This window comes from Heteronotia binoei, chromosome 5 (genome assembly GCF_032191835.1).
Source record: "Heteronotia binoei isolate CCM8104 ecotype False Entrance Well chromosome 5, APGP_CSIRO_Hbin_v1, whole genome shotgun sequence".
Classification (NCBI taxonomy): domain Eukaryota; kingdom Metazoa; phylum Chordata; class Lepidosauria; order Squamata; family Gekkonidae; genus Heteronotia; species Heteronotia binoei.
In genome coordinates, this window is record NC_083227.1 from 120,287,627 (window position 1) to 120,308,317 (window position 20,691).

General features: G+C 43.3%; 1 protein-coding gene across 1 annotated transcript in view; it reads left to right on the forward strand.

Moving 5' to 3' along the window:
* The first annotated feature begins 244 nt into the window (after positions 1-244).
* Positions 245-20,691, forward strand: part of FAXDC2 (fatty acid hydroxylase domain containing 2) — a 57,494-nt gene continuing 37,047 nt past the window's right edge. Inside the window, exons 1-3 of the mRNA XM_060240278.1 lie at positions 245-626; positions 6,861-7,002; positions 14,759-14,825. Coding sequence (XP_060096261.1) covers positions 620-626; positions 6,861-7,002; positions 14,759-14,825 — 216 coding nt within the window. The 5' untranslated portion in view covers positions 245-619. The remainder of the gene's footprint in view (positions 627-6,860; positions 7,003-14,758; positions 14,826-20,691) is intronic.

The window sequence follows — 20,691 nt, forward strand, 5'->3', positions numbered from 1 at the left end:
TGTTAATGTCACCGTATTTAAAATTTTGAGAAATTTGCTATATTTGGTATCCATTGCATTCGTTATTATAGAATGGTGTTTTTCTGTTTTCTATCTCTCTGTGATTCTCGCTCTTTATAGTGACAGTATACAATCATGACAAAATTAACAACTTATTTGAGAAACAAATCACTTATGAAATTCAAGGAGAGATGGAGCATTTTTATGTACATAAAAGACAAATTTAGAGTGAGTATGCAGCAATGGTGAAACTAATAAATTATTTGAGAAACAGATTAGTTATGAAATCTGAAATGTAAAATGTTGAACAGAAATGTAGCCCAACAGAAGTAATGTTTATTGTATCTTATAGATAGTGATCCAAAAACGTTCAAATGTAATGAAGGAGGTGCTGGGGAGAAATATTTCTTATATCTTTTGTTTTTTCTTTAATATACCTTCAGTGCCTTTGGGACTGCCTTTCCTGGTATACTCCCGGGAGAGCCTTGTGCCCCAGAAACTAACATCTGCTGGTGGTCCCCAGCTCAGGAGACATCTAGCTGTCCTTGACCAGGGCTAGGGCCTTTTCTACCCTGGCCCCAACCTGGTGGAACTCCGCCAAACTCCATCTGGACCCTGCATGGCCTGTGAGGCAGCGAGATTTTGCCAGGCATTTGGCTGAGGGCAGCTATGATTCCATCCTGGCACTTCCACTTACACACACACACACACACATAGAATTCTGACACCATCTTTTGGGGGGACTGCAAAGTTTTATGGTTTTATTTATTCTGGCTTTATTGTTTGTAATTATAATCTTGTTCTTAACCACCCTGTCTATCAGGAAGGGCAGTTAAAAATCTAAATAATTAATCATTTTTTATTTTCTGTATTTTCTTTAAACTATTTGTTTGGTTTTTAAAAAATAAAATTTATATATATGATTTTGTATTTCTTGGCTCCATGATCAACTAAAAGAGAGACTGCAGCCAAGAAATCAGAAGGAAACTGAAACTGGGAAGGGCGGTCATGAATAGAAAAGACCCTAAAGTGTAGGGATGTGTTGTGGTGACCAAAATCAAGTAAATTCGTGCTATAGTATTCTCCATTACTAAGTATGGGTGTGAAAGCTGGACAATTAAGAAAGTTGATAGAAACTAGATTCCTTTGAAATGTAGGTGATTGTTGCTGATCGATTAGGAGTGGCTGTGTTCCTCACCCTCTTTGCATTATTAAGCTGACCCTTGCCAGAGGCTCGAGTCGAAGGGCAAGAGCTAAAGGGTTCTTTGCCTGTGGCTTCTAGCCTGGGGGCTGTGTAAGGACCAGGAACCCAGATTCCTATTTTCCTTCCGTTCCCAATAAGGTAAGTAGATCCTCCAGAAGGGGAGCCACATAAACAAACAGGATTTAAAAGGGGACTGTATATTTTTTAAAAAGCTATCATGAAGGTAGAATGCCAGCAGGGGGGTGGGGGCTTTCCAGTGTTTTGCACTGAGTGTCACATGTATGACTATCTGCCCACAGGACAGAAGTCTTGGGTGTGTTCTCGATGCAAGGAGCTCCTGTTCCTCAGGGAACGAGTCCGTACCCTTGAGGCCAAGGTGACTGACCTGGAGAAGCAGAGACAGGCACTTGGGGAAGACACTTAGGGACGTATTAGATGACCCCGCTCTGAATGTGGCAGCCCCGTTGCTTCCAGGGAGCATGAGGGTCCAGAGGGAACAGGGCACTATGCTGAGGATAAGGGGAATGTGCCCTCAGAAGGGACCTCTTCTTCAGTTGGTGAGCGGGAATCCTTTTGCTCCAAAGAACCATCCCTGGGCAGGGAGAGAGGGGGAGTCTTGGTAGATGGTGATTCGATCTTTAGGCAAGTAGATAGCTGGGTGGCAAAACCACATACTGACCATAGGGTGACTTGCCTGCCTGATGCGAAGGTAGCAGACATTACACGTGTAATAGATAAGCTGACAGTGCTGAGGAGGAGCCAGTGGTCGTGGTGCATGTTGGCACCAACGATGTGAGGAAATGCAGTCGTGAGGTCCTGGAGGAAAAATTTAGGCTGCTAGGCAGGAGACTTAAGGCCAGTTCCTCCAAGGTAGCCTTCTCAGAAGTGCTACCTGTTCCATGTGCAGGGCTGGAGAGACAGGCACAAATTAGAAGTCTCAATGTGTGGATGAGACGATGGTTTAAGTTTGTAAGGCACTGGGATGCTTTCTGGAACAAGCGGGAGCTGTACAAAAGAGATGGTCTCCACTTGTCCCCAGATGAAACCAGGCTGCTGGCACTTAAAATCAAAAAGGTGGCAGAGCAGTTTTTAAACTAAATCTTGGGGGAAAGCCAACAGAAGATGAAATGTCTCTGGTTTGGGAGGACTCATCTCACAGAGATAAAGGGTTAGCTGTTACTTTTCTACCAGGTAATGGATCAGCGTTGTCCACTGAGATGGTGACAAACCGTATGGCGTGTCTGCCAAAGTCTTGAGGTGGCAGGAGGAAGGCTGCGGGCCTAACTTGCCTGGGAAATTATAGATGTTTGTATATAAATGCTGGAAGTGTTTGAAGTAAAATTGGTGAGTTGGAATGTTTAGTGTTGGGGGAAAACATAGACATTGTGAGAATTTCAGAAACTTGGTGGAATGAGGAGAATCAGTGAGACACAGTGATATAAGTTATATCGGAAGGATAGGGAGGGAAGGGTTGGAGGTGGGGTGGCTCTGTATGTCAGAAAGGGTGTACAGTCCAGTAAGACTGAGGTCAAAGAATTAGATTCCCATCTAGAAATGCTTTGGGTCAAAATAGAGGGCTATGGGAGTTCATTATCGCCCACCAAATAAAAAAACTGAGGACGATTATAATATGATGGAAGGATTAAAGGTAGCAGCTAAGCGTAAAAACTGTGTCGTAATAGGTGATTTTAACTACCTGCAGATTGATTGGGTCAATATGTGTTCAGGTCGAGAGAAAGAGACTGAGTTTCTTTTTGTGTTTTACCAATTTATTGATAGCATATGGTTACAGAACTTAATTTCCCTTCGTTGCTTCAATACTAACCCATATGACTTTTCAATCCCCCCTCCCTCCAATATAGACTTCCCCGAGGTTATAGATTCTAATTCAATACTAAAGATACATCTGACTAATCAAAATTCGTTATATATATATTTCCCCCCCCCCTTCTTGCTTCTTCGTTTTTTTTCCCCCCCATTATTACTAAAAAATTGTCCAATGTCTTCTTACATTCGACTCTTTCTCTATGTATTCTTTAAACTTCCTCCACTCTTTTTTAAATATCTCCAAATCATAGTCTCTTAATGTTCTAGTTAATTTATCCATTTCACTCCACGATAGAACTTTCATAGTCCAATCCCATTTATCCGGTATTTTTTCTTGCTTCCAAAGCTGTGCATACAATGTCCTAGCAGCTGATAGCAGGTACCAAATTAGAGTCCTATCTTCCTTTGGATATTTTTCTAATTGTAATCCAAGCAAAAATGTCTCTGCAATTTTCTTAAAGTCGTAACCCAATATTTTGGAGATTTCTTGTTGTATCATCTTCCAATACTCTTTCGCTTTTTCACATGTCCACCACATATGGAAGAAAGAACCTTCATGTTTTTTACACTTCCAACATCTATCCGACATTTTCTTGCTCATCTTTTTTTCGGGGTCATATACCACCTGTACAAAGAGACTGAGTTTCTAGATGCTCTTAATGACTGTGCTATGGAGCAGATGGTAACAGAACCTACCTGGGGTGGGGCAATCCTGGATTTGGTCCTAAGTAATGCCGAAGACTTGGTGAGAGATGTAAAAGTGATCGCTCCGCTTGGGAGCAGTGACCATAGCGTTATTGATTTCACCATTTGTATAAATAGAGAGTTGTCCAAAAAGACCAGCACAACCACGTTTAACTTTAAAAGGGGTAAATTCTCTGAGATGTGAAGAGGAAACTGAAAGGAAAGGTAAATACAGTCAAAACCCTTGGGGAAGCTTGGAGGCTATTTAAAACTGCAATCCTAGAAGCTCAGATAAAATATATACTACAAGTTAGGAAAGGCACAAACAGGTATAAGAAAAGGCCTGCATAGTTAACGAACAAAGTAATGGAAGCTGTAAAAGGTAAGAAGGACTCCTTTAAGCGGTGGAAAGCTAGTCCAAGTGAGATTAATAAAAGGGAACACAGACTGGCAAATCAAATGCAAGACTGTGATCAGGCAGGCAAAAAGGGACCATGAGGAGCACATAAAGACTAACAATAAAAATTTCTTCAAATATATTAGAAGCAGGAAACGGGCCAGGGGGGCAGTGTGGCCCTTGGATGACCAAGGGGTAAAAGGATTACTAAAGGAGGATAGGGAAATGGCTGAGAAGCTGAATGCATTTTTTGCCTCCGTCTTCATTGTGGAAGATGAGAAGTGTTTGCCTGCTCCAGAACCACTCATTTTAGAAGGGGTGTTGAAAGACCTGAGGTAACAGAGAGGAGGTCCTACAACTGATAGGCAAGTTAAAAACTAATAAGTCACCAGGTCTGGATGTCATACATCCAAGAGTTCTGAAAGAACTCAAAGTTGAACTTGTGGATCTTTTGACAAAAATATGTAATCTTTCATTGAAATCTGCCTCCGTTCTTGAGGACTGGAAGGTAGCAAATGTCACCCCCATCTTTAAAAAGAGTTCCAGAGGAGATCCAGGAAATGACAGGCCAGTCAGTCTGACTTCAATACCAGGAAGCTGGTAGAAACCATTATCAAGGACCGAATAAGTAGGCACATTGATGAACACGAGTTATTGAGGAAGACTCAGCATGGGTTCTGTAAGGGAAGATCTTGCCTCACCTGTTACATTTCTTTGAGGGGGTGAAAAAACATGTGGACAAAGGAGACCCAATAGATGTTGTTTATCTTGACTTCCAGAAAGCTTTTGATAAAGTTCCTCATCAAAGGCTCCTTAGTAAGCTCGAGAGTCATGGAGTAAAAGGACAGGTCTTCTTGTGGATCAAAAACTGGCTAATTAATAGGAAACAGAAAGTGAGTATAAATGGGCAGCTTTCCCAGTGGAGGACGGTAGGCAGTGGGGTGCTGCAGGGCTCAGTACTGGGTCCCATGCTCTTTAACTTGTTCATAAATTTTGGAGTTGGGAGTAAGCAGTGAAGTGGCCAAGTTTGCAGATGACACTAAATTGTTCAGGGTGGTGAGAACCAGAGAGGATTGTGAGGCACTCCAAAGGGATCTGTTGAGGCTGGGTGAGTGGGCGTCAACTTGGCAGATGAGGTTCAGTGTGGCCAAGTGCAAAGTAATGCACATTGGGGCCAAAAATCCCAGCTACAAATACAAGTTGATGGGGTGTGAACTGACAGAGACTGACCAAGAGAGAGATCTTGGGGTCATGGTAGATAACTCACTGTGTGTGATTGCAATAAAAAAGGCCAACATCATATGGGAATTATTAGGAAAGGAATTGAAAACAAATCAGCCAGTGTCATAATGCCACTATATAAATCGATGGTGCGGTCTCATTTGGAATACTGTGTATAATTCTGGTCACTGCACCTCAAAAAGGATATTATAGCATTGGAAAAAGTGCAGAAAAGGGCAACTAGAATGGTTAAAGGTTTGGAACACTTTCCCTATGAAGAAAGGTTAAAACGCTTGGGGCTCTTTAGCTTGGAGAAACGTCGACTGTGGGGTGACATGATAGAGGTTTACAAGATTATGCATGGGATGGAGAAAGTAGAGAAAGAAGTACTTTTCTCCCTTTCTCACAATAGCAGAACTCGTGGGCATTCGATGAAATTGCTGAGCAGTCGGGTTAAAATGGATAAAAGGAAGTACTTCTTCACCCAAAGGATGATTAACATGTGGAATTCACTGCCACAGGAGGTGGTGGCGGCTACAAGCATAGCCAGCTTCAAAAGGGGGTTAGATAAAAATATGGAGCAGAGGTCCATCAGTGGCTATTAGCCACATTGTGTATGTGGCTAATAGCCACTAAGACTCTTCATCCTTTCCTCATAGAGAAGGTGCTCCAATGCCCTAATCATGTTGGTTGCCCTGCTCTGTGTTTTTTCCAGTTCTGAAATGTCCTTTTTGAGATACGGTGACCAGAACTATACACAGCGTTCCAAATGAGGCCTCACCGAAGAGCTATACAGGGGCATTATAGTATTGGCCATTTTATTCTCAATCCCTTTCCTCATAATTCCTAACATAGAGTTTGACTTTTTCACTGCTGCCGCACACTGGGTTGACACTTTCATTGAGCTATCCATTACAACCCCAAGATCTTTTTCCCTCTAAGTCTCAGCAAGTTCAGACCCCATTAGCATGTACTTGAAGTTGGGATTTTTTTGTCCCATTGACAAACGTGATTAGAAAATCAAACCTTATTAACTCTCAGTAATAATGTTTGGTCTGACAAATGCCTCAGTAAGCATATGTGCAAGCCTTGCACCGTCAACAGTATTAATTTGAAAGCTTCTCAGGTAGCCTACATACAGGTTATAATGTTAGAAAATACAGTCCACAAAGAGCAAGAAAACCAGAACAGAAGTCTGTCCCACAACAGAACTTAACAATTGTTATCTTAGAAGAAATAGAGGACAATTAAAGTCCTGGCTTTTCTGAAGCTCTCCAAACAAAGCTAACATAATATGGGTTGCTTGTTCAAAGGTGATCTTGTCCCCTGTCACAGCAGTAAAAAATTGTGTTCCTGGTTTAGCAAATCTAAAACTTTTCTCTCCCCACCCCCCATCAAATGGCTTATTTGCTTTTAAGGTTTTTAAAAATTCATTGTGACTATAGGCTTCTGGAATCTACCTACTTCCCCAACTTTGGGCAGCATGTTCAGCTGCCTGCCAAGACACACCTCCTCCTGCTTTTATAGCCTCTGAAATGCTCTCGCTGAAAGCTAAAGGAAGAACAACAGGAGAGTCAAAAGGTAGGAGCTGTACTTTGGCTTGCCCTTCCTTGCTGGGGACACAGAAAACGCACCAGGAGTTTGTATCAGGCAAGCAAAGACTGTACAGGTGAGCAGCAAAAAAAAAATTAATACAGTTAAAATTGCTTTCTGTCCTTGATTTCCAGAAGTAATTTTAAGAATAAAGGTGGCTGTGTGGGCTTGGGAAGATGGAGAGGGGAAAGGAAAACTAAGATTTTTGCTCCACTTTTGAATGGTTGCTATAAATTAGTGAATATTGAACATCATGACTGCAGTTCTTTTCAGTTGTTTGGGACAGGCTACAATCCTATGCACACTTACCAGCAAGTATATAAAGCAGAACTTTTTCTGAAGAAAGAAGATTGCACTGTAACATCCACTATATGTAATGCCTCTTGCTTCCAAGTAAACTTGAATAGGATTGAGCTGCATCTTTTATGGTTATTTATTTACTAAGCTCTCAAAGTGCTTTTTAGCACAGGACACTGCTAGTAACAATGAGAAAGCCACACATGATGAAAGCAGCTATCATTTTCATGGTAGCTTCCTATAAATTTGAATTTCTGTCAGTTTTGGATAGTAGGTCAAAAGAGAAGGATCATGATGAAATAGGTAATCTTCATGGGGGAGGTTTCTGTGCAGTCTGATAACCTGAATATTTTATGTTTAAATTAACAAATTCATCCAACTGAAAATATGCTCTGTTGAGAATTGGAAGACTCAAGCCTAGAGCTCACTGAATCAGACCAGGAGCTCTGCTCACTTATCATTGGACTGGCTGGTCAGTAGAGGAAAGTAGTTCCATCTAGCAGAGCCACTGAAAGGAAGACTAGGGGGACATTATCCAGAAGCACGAGGGGGCTATGGAACTGAGCACGTCAAGTGTTTTGGCTTGATTCTGGATGGTGTACAATGGAGAGGGCAAAGGAAATCTGTATGGAAGCTCTGGGGTCTACCCAAGTGTATTCCCTTCTAGCATGTGAAGTCAGCAAATACCAATGGGTCAATCTGGTATCTCTGGTTAATGAAAACATTCATTCTCTCTGGCTAGGCATCTACTGAGCAAGTATGCCTAAGGTATTGTATGCAGGACTTTTTTTGAGCAGGAACTCACAGGAATGCAGTTTTGGCTGGCCTGGTGTCAGGAGGTGTGGCCCAATATGCAAATGAGTTCCTGCTGGGCTTTTTCTATTAAAAAACCCCTGATTGTATGTACCTTAGTCAATAATAGGGTTGCCAATCCCCAGGTGGGGGCAGGGGATCCCCCGGTTTGGAGGCCCTCCCCCCGCTTCAGGGTCATCAGAAAGCAGGGGGAGGGGAGGGAAATGTCTGCTGGGAACTCTATTATTCCCTATGGAGATTTATTCCCATAGAAAATCATGGAGAATTGATCCACGGGTATCTGGGGCTCTGGGGGGGAGCTGTTTTGGGGGGTAGAGGCACCAAATTTTCAGTATAGCATCTAGTGCATCTCCCCAAAATACCCACCAAGTTTCAAAAATATTGGACCAGGGGGTCCATCTATGAGCCGCAAAAGAAGGTGCCCCTATCCTTCATTATTTCCTATGGAAGGAAGGCATTGAAAAGGTGTGCCGTCCCTTTAAATGTGATGGCCAGAACTCCCTTTGGAGTTCAATTATGCTTGTCACAGCCTTGATCTTGACTCCACCCCTAATATCTCCTGGCTCCACCCCCAAAGTCCCCAGATATTTCTTGAATTGGACTTGGCAACCCTAGTCAATAACCTACTTGTGTCATTTTGATTATCCAGAAACCAGTGCCATATGATATCACTTGATCAAAGGAGCTTTGTTGAGAGCAGAACTTTTCAAAATATCTAGAACCAATGTTGTGCAATTTCAAGGTTTGTTTACTGTAACAAAATTGTTCCAGTAAAATAAATATTCTTTATTTTGTATGCCTGCCAACTCAGATATAAATAAGAGAGGAAAGACTAGCAATATGTACTCTAGTGTTAGAGATGAAGAACTTCAGAGAAATAAGTTTTAAAATTTTCAACATTTTGCAAATTTTCATGAGTTCCTCTTACTATAGAAAATGGGGGAAACTTGGTCTTGCTTGCCACATTTTTAACCCCTGTCTGTTTTTGAAAGGTAGATCCAGGTGTGTAGCCATGTTGGTCTGAAAAAGCAGAACAAATTTTGAGTCCAGTGGCACCTTTAAGACCAACAAAGTTTTATTCAAGGTGTGAGCTTATGTGTGCACACACACTTCCTCAGACACATTAGAATGGAGGTTAACAGAACATGTGCTGCTCACTTATGTAGAGACATCTGTCTATCTATCTGTTTGTTACCTTCATGCTTGAAAGGAGACTAATGGAGCATCCCAACAGAGCCTCAGTTAACTTCCCACAATTAGAAAGAATTAGCTTACATATTTGTCTCCTTATTTTGAAATATTTATTACTTTAAGTGTTGTTCCCCCTTAGTTAAATCCATACAACCTATAAACTTGTTATTCCTGTTTTGTCTCCACATATCTTAAAATATGTTCATTATGTTATATGTTAATTTGCTGTTCAGCCTCTGTCTATAAGTTTGAATGGTTATCTTCCATTCCGGTGTGACTGAGGAAGTGCGTGTGTGTGCACATGAAAGCTCACACCTTGAATAAAACTTTGTTGGTCTTAAATGTGCCACTGGATTCAACATTTGTCTTATTGTTGAAAGGGACATTGTGGAGGAGGGAACTTTCAAAAAGTTAATAAAATGGTACAGGCAAGGATGTTAGAGGGTGCATGCACAGTTGGGTGTCATTTACAATGGGGTAACAAACAGCACTTGCAAATCCAATTGAAGCATTAGCTAGAGGAGTGTGAGAAGGCTACATTTTCTCCCAGCATCAGCAGAAAGCAACTTGAACACTGGAAAATGTGAGCTCTGCAATAGAAATGTTTCCTTGAGCAAATATATTTGGATTTCCTGCAGCAATGACAAAACTGTTACTATTATCTTTAAAATATTGGCTGGGCTTTAGGATTACAGTACTCACATTTCACAAATCTGGTAGATGTGTGTGTTATACAAATTGGTAATTGTTCAGATCAAGCATGTTAATTGGCATGTTGTCAGTTTTTGTTAACAGCCACAAAAAGTTTGGGGGGGGAAGCCTTGTCCAATTAATATGCAAAGCTCTTGCATAAGAAGATCTATATTCCCCCCTCCCAAGGCTTGACCCTTTAAAAGATTTTATTACTTAGAGCACAGATAGCTTAGTTTGTAGTTGCTAGTCTTAGTTAATAGAAATGGGAAGGCCTCACACAGTCAGCTGAACTAAGATTTTGGCCCATGATCTCTGCACACCTATCTCCTATTGATTTCATTCCTTGGCCTCCATGCAACTTCATTGTTGACAACGTATGGATAGGACCACATGCTTCAAGTCTGATCCTTATTTAATAGTAGTAAATTGTATGCATTTGAAGAGATGAACTTTCAAACAAGGGTACATCCTACTGCAGCCTTAAACATCTCAAATATCTTCAATTAGACAGAGTAAATCTAAGAGTTTGTCTACACAACCAATATAAGGAACTGATAACAATACTCAAGATTAATCTATCAGCCTGTAACCTCACACAGCTAACTGTATAGACTCTGAGGCAACAGCAAGTTATACTGCTGATTCATGGGCACCTCAATAATAAAACACTGCCCTTATAAAGATAGAGATTAAATTGTAATCACATTAATTTTATTAAATAACTTGGAACATCACAAGAAGGCATGAAATAGCTTGTCTTAACATTTCTTACATTTGGCAACCAGAAAGTCTCAGAATCAGAAAACAAAGTTGAACGTATCAGTTGGTATGATACACCCTCAGCTAATGCAAGCTCTGAAAAAATAGCTCATGGCAACAGTGAAGCACTCGTTCTCTCTTTCTTCCTGTTGTTCACAGCTGTTACTTTTCCCATTGGCTAGCACAAAGGGAAATTGCAACTGGCCTCCTCCCACTGTGTAAACAAAACCGCACATTTTGCCTTCTGATTCCAGGTCTAAAAGGCCCAGAGTCTTGCTTTTTTAGAAATGAACATGGGTTGGCTCATGGGCCAAATGGGCACTGTGTTGCATGCCCACATTCCCAGTAAAGCCTGGCCATTTGGGCAATATAGCATCCTTAAGTTTATTTGGAACAAAATCACTAACCACGATAGGGCCATCACCATCAGAAGACATTGTCAAAGGCAGCAGAATGTACAAAGTAGCTGCGGTGGGGGAAGACAAGGAGGTGAAGAAAAATGGCAATTAGTTCAGGTTTTCAGATCCTGATACTGAGGGAGACAAACATGTATCTGTTATGGGCAGAACGAATCAGTCAAATTGCCTAAATATGCCTCCAGTCTCCAGATTTAAGTATCCAAAGATAGTGCCATGTTGAGAATGAGATATATTGATTATTATTACAGATAGTCATATCATCTCTGAAAGATGTGGGTTTAAATTAGCAATGCAATGACTATAGAATTAGATCTTCCACAAGTTTAAGTAAACTAAATTATTTACAAGGTTTGGGACTTGATGCTGCTTTGTGGGATTAAGGTTGTTTTCTGTCATAAAGTTCCCTCTAAATTACATAGTGTTGTGAGCAAAAATTCTACCTTGCGAGCAAAAAAGCTAGTGGCATTAATGCTGTGAGCGAATCTATGACTATCACATAAATTAGTTTTTTAAAGATTATTTCCATAACCTTGTAAAGATCTCATAATGAATTTTTCAAACTATATATAACTATACTTTTATGCCAATAAAGGCTGACTTGACTTGATTATAACTATATCTTAAGAATAATTTAAACAGTATGAGAGAAAACAAAATCAAGTCAAATTTCATTACAGAAAATGTTATCCTTTATGGGGGTAGGGACCTAAGAGAAGCAGAAGAGATCAGGAAGAGGTGGCAAGAATACACAGAAGAATTATACAAAAAGGATCTCAATGTCTTTGACAACCATGACGGTGAAATCGCTGACCTCGAGCCAGACATCCTGGAGTGTGAAGTCAAATGGGCCTTAGAAAGCATTACTAACAACAAAGCGAGCGGAGATGACGGTATCCCAGCTGAGCTATTCAATGTCCTAAAAGATGATGCTGTTAAAGTAATGCACACATTATGTCAACAAATCTGGAAAACGCAACAGTGGCCACAAGATTGGAAAAAATCAGTTTATATTCCAATCCCAAAGAAGGGTAATGCAAAGGACTGTTCAAACTATTGCACCATCTCACTCATTTCACATGCCAGCAAGATCATGTTAAAGATCCTACAAGCTAGGCTTCAGCAGTATGTCAGTCGGGAACTACCAGAAGTTCAAGCTGGTTTTTGGAGAGGCAGAGGAAATAGAGATCAAATTGCCAACATTCGCTGTATTATGGAGAAAGCACGGGAGTATCAGAAAAACTTCTATTTCTGTTTCATTGACTATGCTAAAGCCTTTGATTGTGTGGATCACAACAAACTGTGGCAAGTCCTTAAAAAGATGGGAGTACCAGACCACCTCACATGTCTCCTGAGAAACCTGAATAAAGGTCAAGAAGCAACTGTCAGAACAGGATATGGAACAACTGATTAGTTTAGAATAGGAAAGGGAGTTCGACAAGGATGTATATTGTCACCCTGTTTATTTAATTTATATGCAGAGTACATCATGCGGAATGCTGGCCTGGATTAAGTAGAAGCCGGAATTAAGATTGCCGGGAAAAACATCAACAACCTCAGATATGCAGATGATACCACTCTAATGGCAGAAAGTAAGGAGGACCTAAAGAACCTCTTGTTGAGGGTGAAAGAGGAGAGCACAAAAGTAGGCTTGAAACTCAACATAAAAAAACAAAGATCATGACATCCGGCCCCATCACACCTTTGCAAATAGAAGGGGAAGACATGGAAGTAGTGACAGACTTCACATTTCTGGGATCCAAAATCACTGCAGATGGTGACTGCAGCCATGAAATTAAAAGACATTTGCTCCTTGGGAGGACAGCTATGGTGAACTTGGGCAGTATAATAAAAAGTAGAGACATCACTCTGCCAACAAAAGTCCGTGTAGTCAAGCTGATGGTAGTCCCAGTAGTAATGTATGACTGTGAGAGCTGGACCATAAGGAAGGCTGAGCACAGAAGAACAGGTGCTTTTGAGCTGTGGTGCTGGAGAAGAATCTTGAGAGTCCCTTGGACTGCAAGAAGATCAAATCAGTCAGTCCTAAGGAAAATCAACCCAGACAGTTCCCTGGAAGGTCAGATGCTGAAGTTGAAACTCAAATACTTTGGCCACCAAATAAAAAGGAAGCACTCCCTGGAGAAGACCTTGATGCTAGGAAAGACAGAAGGCAAAAGAAGAAGGGGACGGCAAAAGATGAGATGGCTGAACAGTGTTAGTAATGTAACAAACACGAATTTGAGCAGACTTCGGAGGATGGTGGAAGACAGGAGAGCCTGGCATGACTTTGTCCATGGGGTCACAAAGAGTCAGACTCAACTGTGCGACTGAACAACAATATGGGGGTAAACCAGGCCTCTGGAGAACAGGTCTACCTGACCCTTTCCACTATATTGGTAGACCTGGCCTCTGGAGAACAGGTCTACCCACTCCAGTCTACTATATTGGTAGACCTGATCGTTGCCCTGTGCTGAGCCTTAGAAAACATACCAGTATTTGAGGGAGGGGAAACTCTTGGAGTCTGCTTTGATTTTTTTTAAAAGTGAAACATGACAGATTTACAGGTCAAGTATAACAGAGGTGGAACAATCACTGTCAGAATCCTGCCTAACCTAAAAAACAGGAAGTTGCTTAAATGTTATCAACTGCCAAAACTACTTGTTAAAATATGTATATCCCATTTTACTGTGATTCAAGTCAGCTTACAAATCCTACTGAAAAATATAATAGGGATGTGCAAAAAAAAAAATCCTCCACTCCATTATAACCTTTGGCCCCATAGGCTATAATGGAGAATCAGTCTGGGGTATCTGGGGCATTGTGAGGTCTGTTTTTTGAGGTAGAGGCATCACATTTTCAGCATAGCTGCTGGTGCCTGTCCTAAACCCCCCCCCCCTCGCTAGGTTTCAAAAAGATTGGACTGGGGGGGGGGGTCCCCAGAAAGAGGTGTTCCCATCCTCCATGATTTCCAATGGAGGAAAAATGTTTGTGAGCTGGAAGCTAAAATCCTTGAGCAGCCAGCTACGATTTTGTGTAGAGGGAACACTGGTAATCATTTTCCAAACTTCCTGTGCTTGGTTGGTCTCTCAGAAGCCTCCCACACATCCCACCCAAAAAAGTACACTGTTATACTATTTCTTTGATGGTGCTATCCTACTGTCACCATTGTGGAGTGGACTGTGTCCATCTTGCCAAGACCTCCATAGCATTTTGCTTCTGGTTCCTGTGTTGTCATTTCTATCCCATCTATGTACTTTCAGTGGTGTTATCCGGCAGGAAAAGTAGGTACAATATAATGTCGCCTGTTCTTTCCCACACTTTTGTGGTTGTGTCAACATCCCCCATTGAGTTTAATTTGATGTATGTGAATGACTTGGGGAATCCCCATTTTGTATCCTAAAAGGAGATAGTTCAGGAAGCTTAGTCAGGATTTCGGGAATTGTTTGCTGTTTCCATTGAATCATAGCAGGTTCCAGATAGTTCCAGTACATTTCTATGTTACCACATTAATGAAATGCTTACTGAACTGATTTAAATTTTCAGGATTAGTTATAAAAAATATGAAGGACCAATGTAGAATTCTTTTCCTTAAACTATATGATAAAGTTTTACAGTATGAAATGCAAAGAATAATTTTTAAGCAACTGTATTTTTTTTCTTCAGCAGTTTTTACTTCACCTTGCAAGACTACCAGAAAAAATCTGTACTAGCTAAGGATATGATCATGAAGGTACCGTAATAGTCTCTCTTAAATAATTCAGTGTCAGAATCCTTATTTTGAAAACATGATGAAATTTATTCTTGGTGCTTCTTGCATATATTTCAGCTACTGATTATATCAATTCTTTGAGTCAGTCGAGGAGAAGAGCCTAGAAACCTGCTATATTGCAGTACTGTACAGTTTTTAGTTAATAGAATCCTCCTCCTTCAATATTTCAATGCACAATGCTATTTCTCTTTTTGTGTTGTGTTAGCCATCAAATGAATGACTGCAGTATTCTAAAATTCTCATCCCCATCCCCATAGCCTTATTTTGGAAATGGAGACATATGTTGGACAATACTGTATGAGGACAGAACTATGCAAAATTGGTGAGTGGAGACCAAACAAAGGCAACATATTTAGCCTGTTTTTCTATGAGAATCAGTGTCTCCTCTCAATTAAATAGCCCCTGGCACAATCTCTGAGGTGATTTTGACAAACTTGGAGTTACAGAACAGTATAATGCACATGAGTTACAAATTGGAACATTAACTCTGATAATTCCATAATAACCTTGGTCCTTTGAAAAGATGCCAAATTTTGCCTCAGTTCCACTGACACTGTTGCAAGGTACAATATGCACTGTGAGAAAATGACCCCTCTGTCACAAACATGGTTGCCAGGGCGCCTGGAGAAGTAAGCTTGCATCCGCCTGGCCAGTGAATGCGAGTGATGCTACCCAGGAACTACATAAGACTCCCGTGTACCTATTAACAAGAACATAAGCGCTTGAGTCAGGCACCGAGTGTCTGCAGCCGCGCTCTGACGTTTCCCCGCCATCGCGTGGAACCCGCCATGGCGAGGAGGAGGCTACGCCGCCACGGAGCTGTCCAGGCGAACGGTGTTGAAGCGCTAAGCATGGAAACCACTGTGTTTCGCTAACACCACATGTAGCCATCTTCCTGCCTGGCTGGGTTTCATTCCTTCTATGTGGGAACCTCATGTACACACTTTGAGTCATTCCTAGCCCGCAAGCAACCCACCTAGTCTATGAATGGATTAATGGCTCCACTATTAATCCTGATTGCCCAGTGATTTCCTAAACAACTGTCTTCACCCCAGAGAGTTGAGAAAGAGGAAGGATCTCTCCTGATACAGCCAAGCCCTTTTGTCTACACCGGAATACCTAGGTGCATATCTGATTCTCTATTGTCCCTTTCCCAGTTAATCCCATCTCCTCCCAATCACCCAACCATTCCCACATTGATACCAACGGAGCCGCCCCAGGCCCTGTCGCAACCTGGAAGTTTCCAGGATGCCCAGGATGAAGGTGATGTTCATTGGTTGAAGCACACACCCAATCAGGTGTCGCCATTGACTCGCCATTGGTCCAGCCGATGTCCAGCCTTCTTGGTCATCAGCAGAACCTCCCATTACCACTCCCAGTCACCTCCCATCCCCTCAGGACTAAGGTGGCTCTATATAACCTGTGGACTAGCTACCCACAGGTGTGCCCTCTACTCAGTAAACCCCCATTCCCGCTGGGTAGTAACACCCCCGATTCCTGATCAGTTTCGGGACCTTCCCCCCCATTTCCTCATTCGTCGCCATCGGAGCCTTCCATTGGAGTCTGCGAGAGGTAGTATTACCCTGTATGTCCATTCCTTTTATGTTCCTCTATCGATCTCTCTATATTTCCTAGACCTGTGTGAATGTGTGATTGATTTTGTACCTTGTGTGAACGAACTATTGTTTCAAATAAACCACAATTGATTTTATTAAATTAGAGTCCTTTATTGAGCATTGACTATCTGATCGGTTGAGCCTCGTATACACAGATAATAAAAGATTCCTTTTTAGGGCCAACTGTCTCTCAATCTAATTCCCCAATCTCATTTTGAGAGCAGTTTCCCTAACAGAAATTGGTGGAGAAAGCTTGGGCATTATCCTGTTTGTGTGAACGCACGCGAGTCGACACGCGTGTCTTCATACAGACAGACGTAAGGTTGCACCGTTCAGAAAGTCTTGCTAGCGAGGCTATTGCGTGAGTGATTGAGTGAATGAGTTCTGTGTGAAAGGCTCTAGCGAGCATCTCTAAAAATTGTGGGTTGGGCTGCTCCCGTTTCTACCATTCAGCGTTGGACTCCTCAGCCGCCCCTAGGAGGCCAGACACCTCGAAAGAGGACTGAGCCCGATAGAACGCAAGGGGGGAGTCCCGTGAAGTCTGGCCGCTGTCCCGAGGCCTTCTAAACGCGTCTATCGTGGGAGGGAATGTCAGGACAGGCTAGGATTGTTTAAGATCTGGATAGAGCACCCTTCCCTTCTCCCTTTTCTTTAGAGCTTAATGCACACACGCACACACACTACATACACGCTCAGACACCTACACACACACCCAAGTCCTTACACGAGTCTAGGCCAAGGCTAGTCTAAGGCACCCGACAGTCAAGAAGGTAGACGGGTCATAGGACCGCTGCAATCTGACTGCTGGGCAACTTTTATTTTGTTGTTATTTGCCCGAGACACGATCGTTGGGTCGGCTCGTGGCGCCCTTTTCTGGCCGAGACGCAATCATAGGATTGGCTCGTTGCCTAAAACTCTGCCCGGAGACGCGATCGTTGGGTCGGCCCGTGGCTCCCTTTTTTCACCCGAGACGCGATCGTGGGGTCGGCTCGTGGATTTCCCTTTGGCTGAGACGCAATCATAGGATTGGCTCGTCGCCTAAAACTCTGCCCGGAGACGCGATCGTTGGGTCGGCCCGTGGCTCCCTTTTTCACCCGAGACGCGATCGTGGGGTCGGCTCGTGGATTTCCCTTTTGGCTGAGACGCAATCATAGGATTGGCTCATTGCCTAAAACTCTGCCCGGAGACGCGATCGTTGGGTCGGCCCGTGGCTCCCTTTTTCACCCGAGACGTGATCGTGGGGTCGGCTCGTGGATTCCCTTTTGGCTGAGACGCGATCGTTGGGTCGGCTCATTGCCTAAAACTGTGCCCGGAGACGCGATCGTTGGGGCGGCCCGTGGCTCCCTTTTTCACCCGAGACGCGATCGTTGGGTCGGCTCGGTGCCCCGTAACCTTAGCTGAAGCACCACCGGAGGTTGGCAGTAAGCGAGATATAAAGAAAACTACACTGAAATGGAGATTTTCGCCAAAAAGGGGGAACTCCCCAAGTTGGAGAAATGGTTAATAAAGAAAGGGGACAACCCCTGGAACAAGGGAGTCTTTAACCAAGGCTCGGATCCCCTCCAGTCCTTTAGGGATATATTTGAAGAAAATTGCAACACCAAAACAATTAGCACTGGCAAAAGAGATCTTTTTGCCTCGTGGGGCCTGTTTGAAGCCCTGCGGGATAGCTCTGTCTTGAACAAACAACTCAAGGAGCAGCTAGCCCAGAAAGACAAGCAGATAGAAAGGAAGGAACAAGAATTTGAGGAAACTCTTAAGAAACATGCAGAAGCATTAGAACAAGCATTCCAAAACTATGAGGCAGAGAAGGAACGCCTAGCTGGGGAAAATAATAGCTTGGACCTCGACTGGCAGCAGGCAAGTCGAACCATAGAAGAGGTTAAGATAGAGAAAAATACCCTGGCCTTAATACACCAAGATACCATAACAGCTCTAAAGAAAGCCCAATCGCAAATAAAGGCATTGAGCAAAGAGCTGGAGCAAACCAAAAACCGGAATGACAAACTGCAATATGCCGTTGAAATAGCCACAGAAACGGTGAAGAAAACCAAAGAGGCAGCTAATCATGAGGCGTGTAAAAAAGAAATTGCCTCATTGCAGCAGAAGTTAGACCGTAAAAATGCTCTTATAGCAACGGTCTCCCCATCCACCTTCTATGCTTTTTCGGATGAGGAAAGTGAGGATGAGGAGGAAATACAACCCTGTGAGATTGCCCCCGCCCCCGTATGCCCGGTGGTCACCCGGCAAACTACCACTAGACAGGGTAACGGTAAAGAGACGGTGCAGATAACTAAGGAGGTTAAGGATTGGAAAATTGAAAATATTAAAATGGCACACCAAATTCTTGGCCCATATAATAGAGAAACCTCCATCCGATGGATGATGCAAATGTACCGTGAATACCCAAACATAACCATCAGGGAGTTAAATCAGGTCCTGAGGTTGGCTGTAAACGGCCCTCATGTAGAAAAGGTGAGAGAAAAATTGCTAGTCGCTCACACAGGCGCCATAACCACCTTGGAGTGGATAGCTGAACTATTGAGAATTACTTGGAACGAAGAGAATGTTAAATATGTGTATACCCAGACTGTGCAAGGTCCAGATGAAGACCCTATGGTCTATCTAGCAAAGAAACAATTCTTAGCCTTAGCTGCCGACGTAGTATTCCCGGAGGAAGAGGGTCAGGAGCCCGACTACGATGACGCTGATTTTATAACAGATGTCATTAAAGGCCTCAACCCAGAAACGCGGCAGGCACTAGGACCCACACATGCACCTAACCCCAAATGGAGCACACTTCATGCCAATCTGGAAAATATTAGCAGATATATGGACACGGTTGCGCAAGGGAAAAAGAGTAGTAAGAAAGACCGGGCTAAGGAAGCTGTTAATACAGTTACTTATGCTAACAACGGGCCTCACTCTCAGTATCAGAAGAGGGAAGTTAATCCGGGCCCCTATAACCCATCGCAGCCTCCAGTCAATCCTCCAACAGGACAAAATAAGCACGCTCAGGCGCGGAACAATGGGAAACCGGCCAGGCAGAAACCCGGAGCGGGGGGAGGGAACCCTAACTATCAACCGAGAGCCCCTCCTCCACCCGTGCAGCCCTCGGCCCCTTTTCCTTCTCCCGCAGTGCAGCCGCCTCCGGCCCCACAGCCTAACATAATGACGGGCCCTTATGGGGAGGCATATCAAGATTTGCAGAATCAGAGTCGAGGGTACAAGCCTTCCTATAACAGAAAGGCCGAGCGAGCTCGGTTTTGGAATTCGATGCCGCCCGAAGAACAGACTCAGCGAAAAGCGCTCTGGAACTTCTTACTCCATGCAGGGTGCGACATGACTAATATGGATCTAGCACCCACTACACTTTTGATAAAGAGGCAACAACAAGTGATGCAGGGGTGGGGAAATCAGCAGCCGTCTGCTCCCCCACCTCCTCCAACCCAATCTCATTTTGCGGCACCTCAAGGGTATTCACCGCCCGTAGCTGCAGTAGTTCAACATCCACCTCCTCCAATGCACCCCACCATTCAGTTATACCCGGCTCCGATAGCCGCGGTCCAGCAGCAGACGGTCGTCAACAGTCCGGAATATGAAGACCAGGGTCTGCGCTAGGGGTGCCCGGGGCCCACTAATCTCCCCGAAGGAGTAGTGGCTAAACTTAAGCCAGACACTTGGGGGAGACCAATGGTAAAGGCAGGCATTGGGGCTCCAGGGAACATTAAACCTGCCACTCTATTAGTGGACACAGGGGCATCGATTAGCGTGCTCCATCCAACGCTAGTTACTCAGGGAACCCAGACAGACAGAACTCTGGAACTGGCTGGGTACGCGGGAGGAAGCCACCTCTCACACATCTGGAAAAAGATTCCAACCACTGTAGGGAGACTCAAAGCCACCATGACAGCCTGTAATAATGCAGGAGAAGACGATGGAATGATTGGGGCTCCCTTCTTAAAGAAAAACCATTTAACTGTGGATTTAGCCAACGGACTCCTGTGGCACATCCCGGGAGGCCCGGACTTTAATAATGCTATATGAAATACCGAATATGTACAATGTATCCCAGAAGGCCTCCCTGTAAGCATGAACGCCAAGGAAGGATCTGATGGCCCATTGGCATTTTTAAATTGTGTTTTTGAGTAGTTTTAAGATAGTGGCTCCAACCTTTTTTTCAGGTAGCCGGTATTCCCTAGTAGACACCC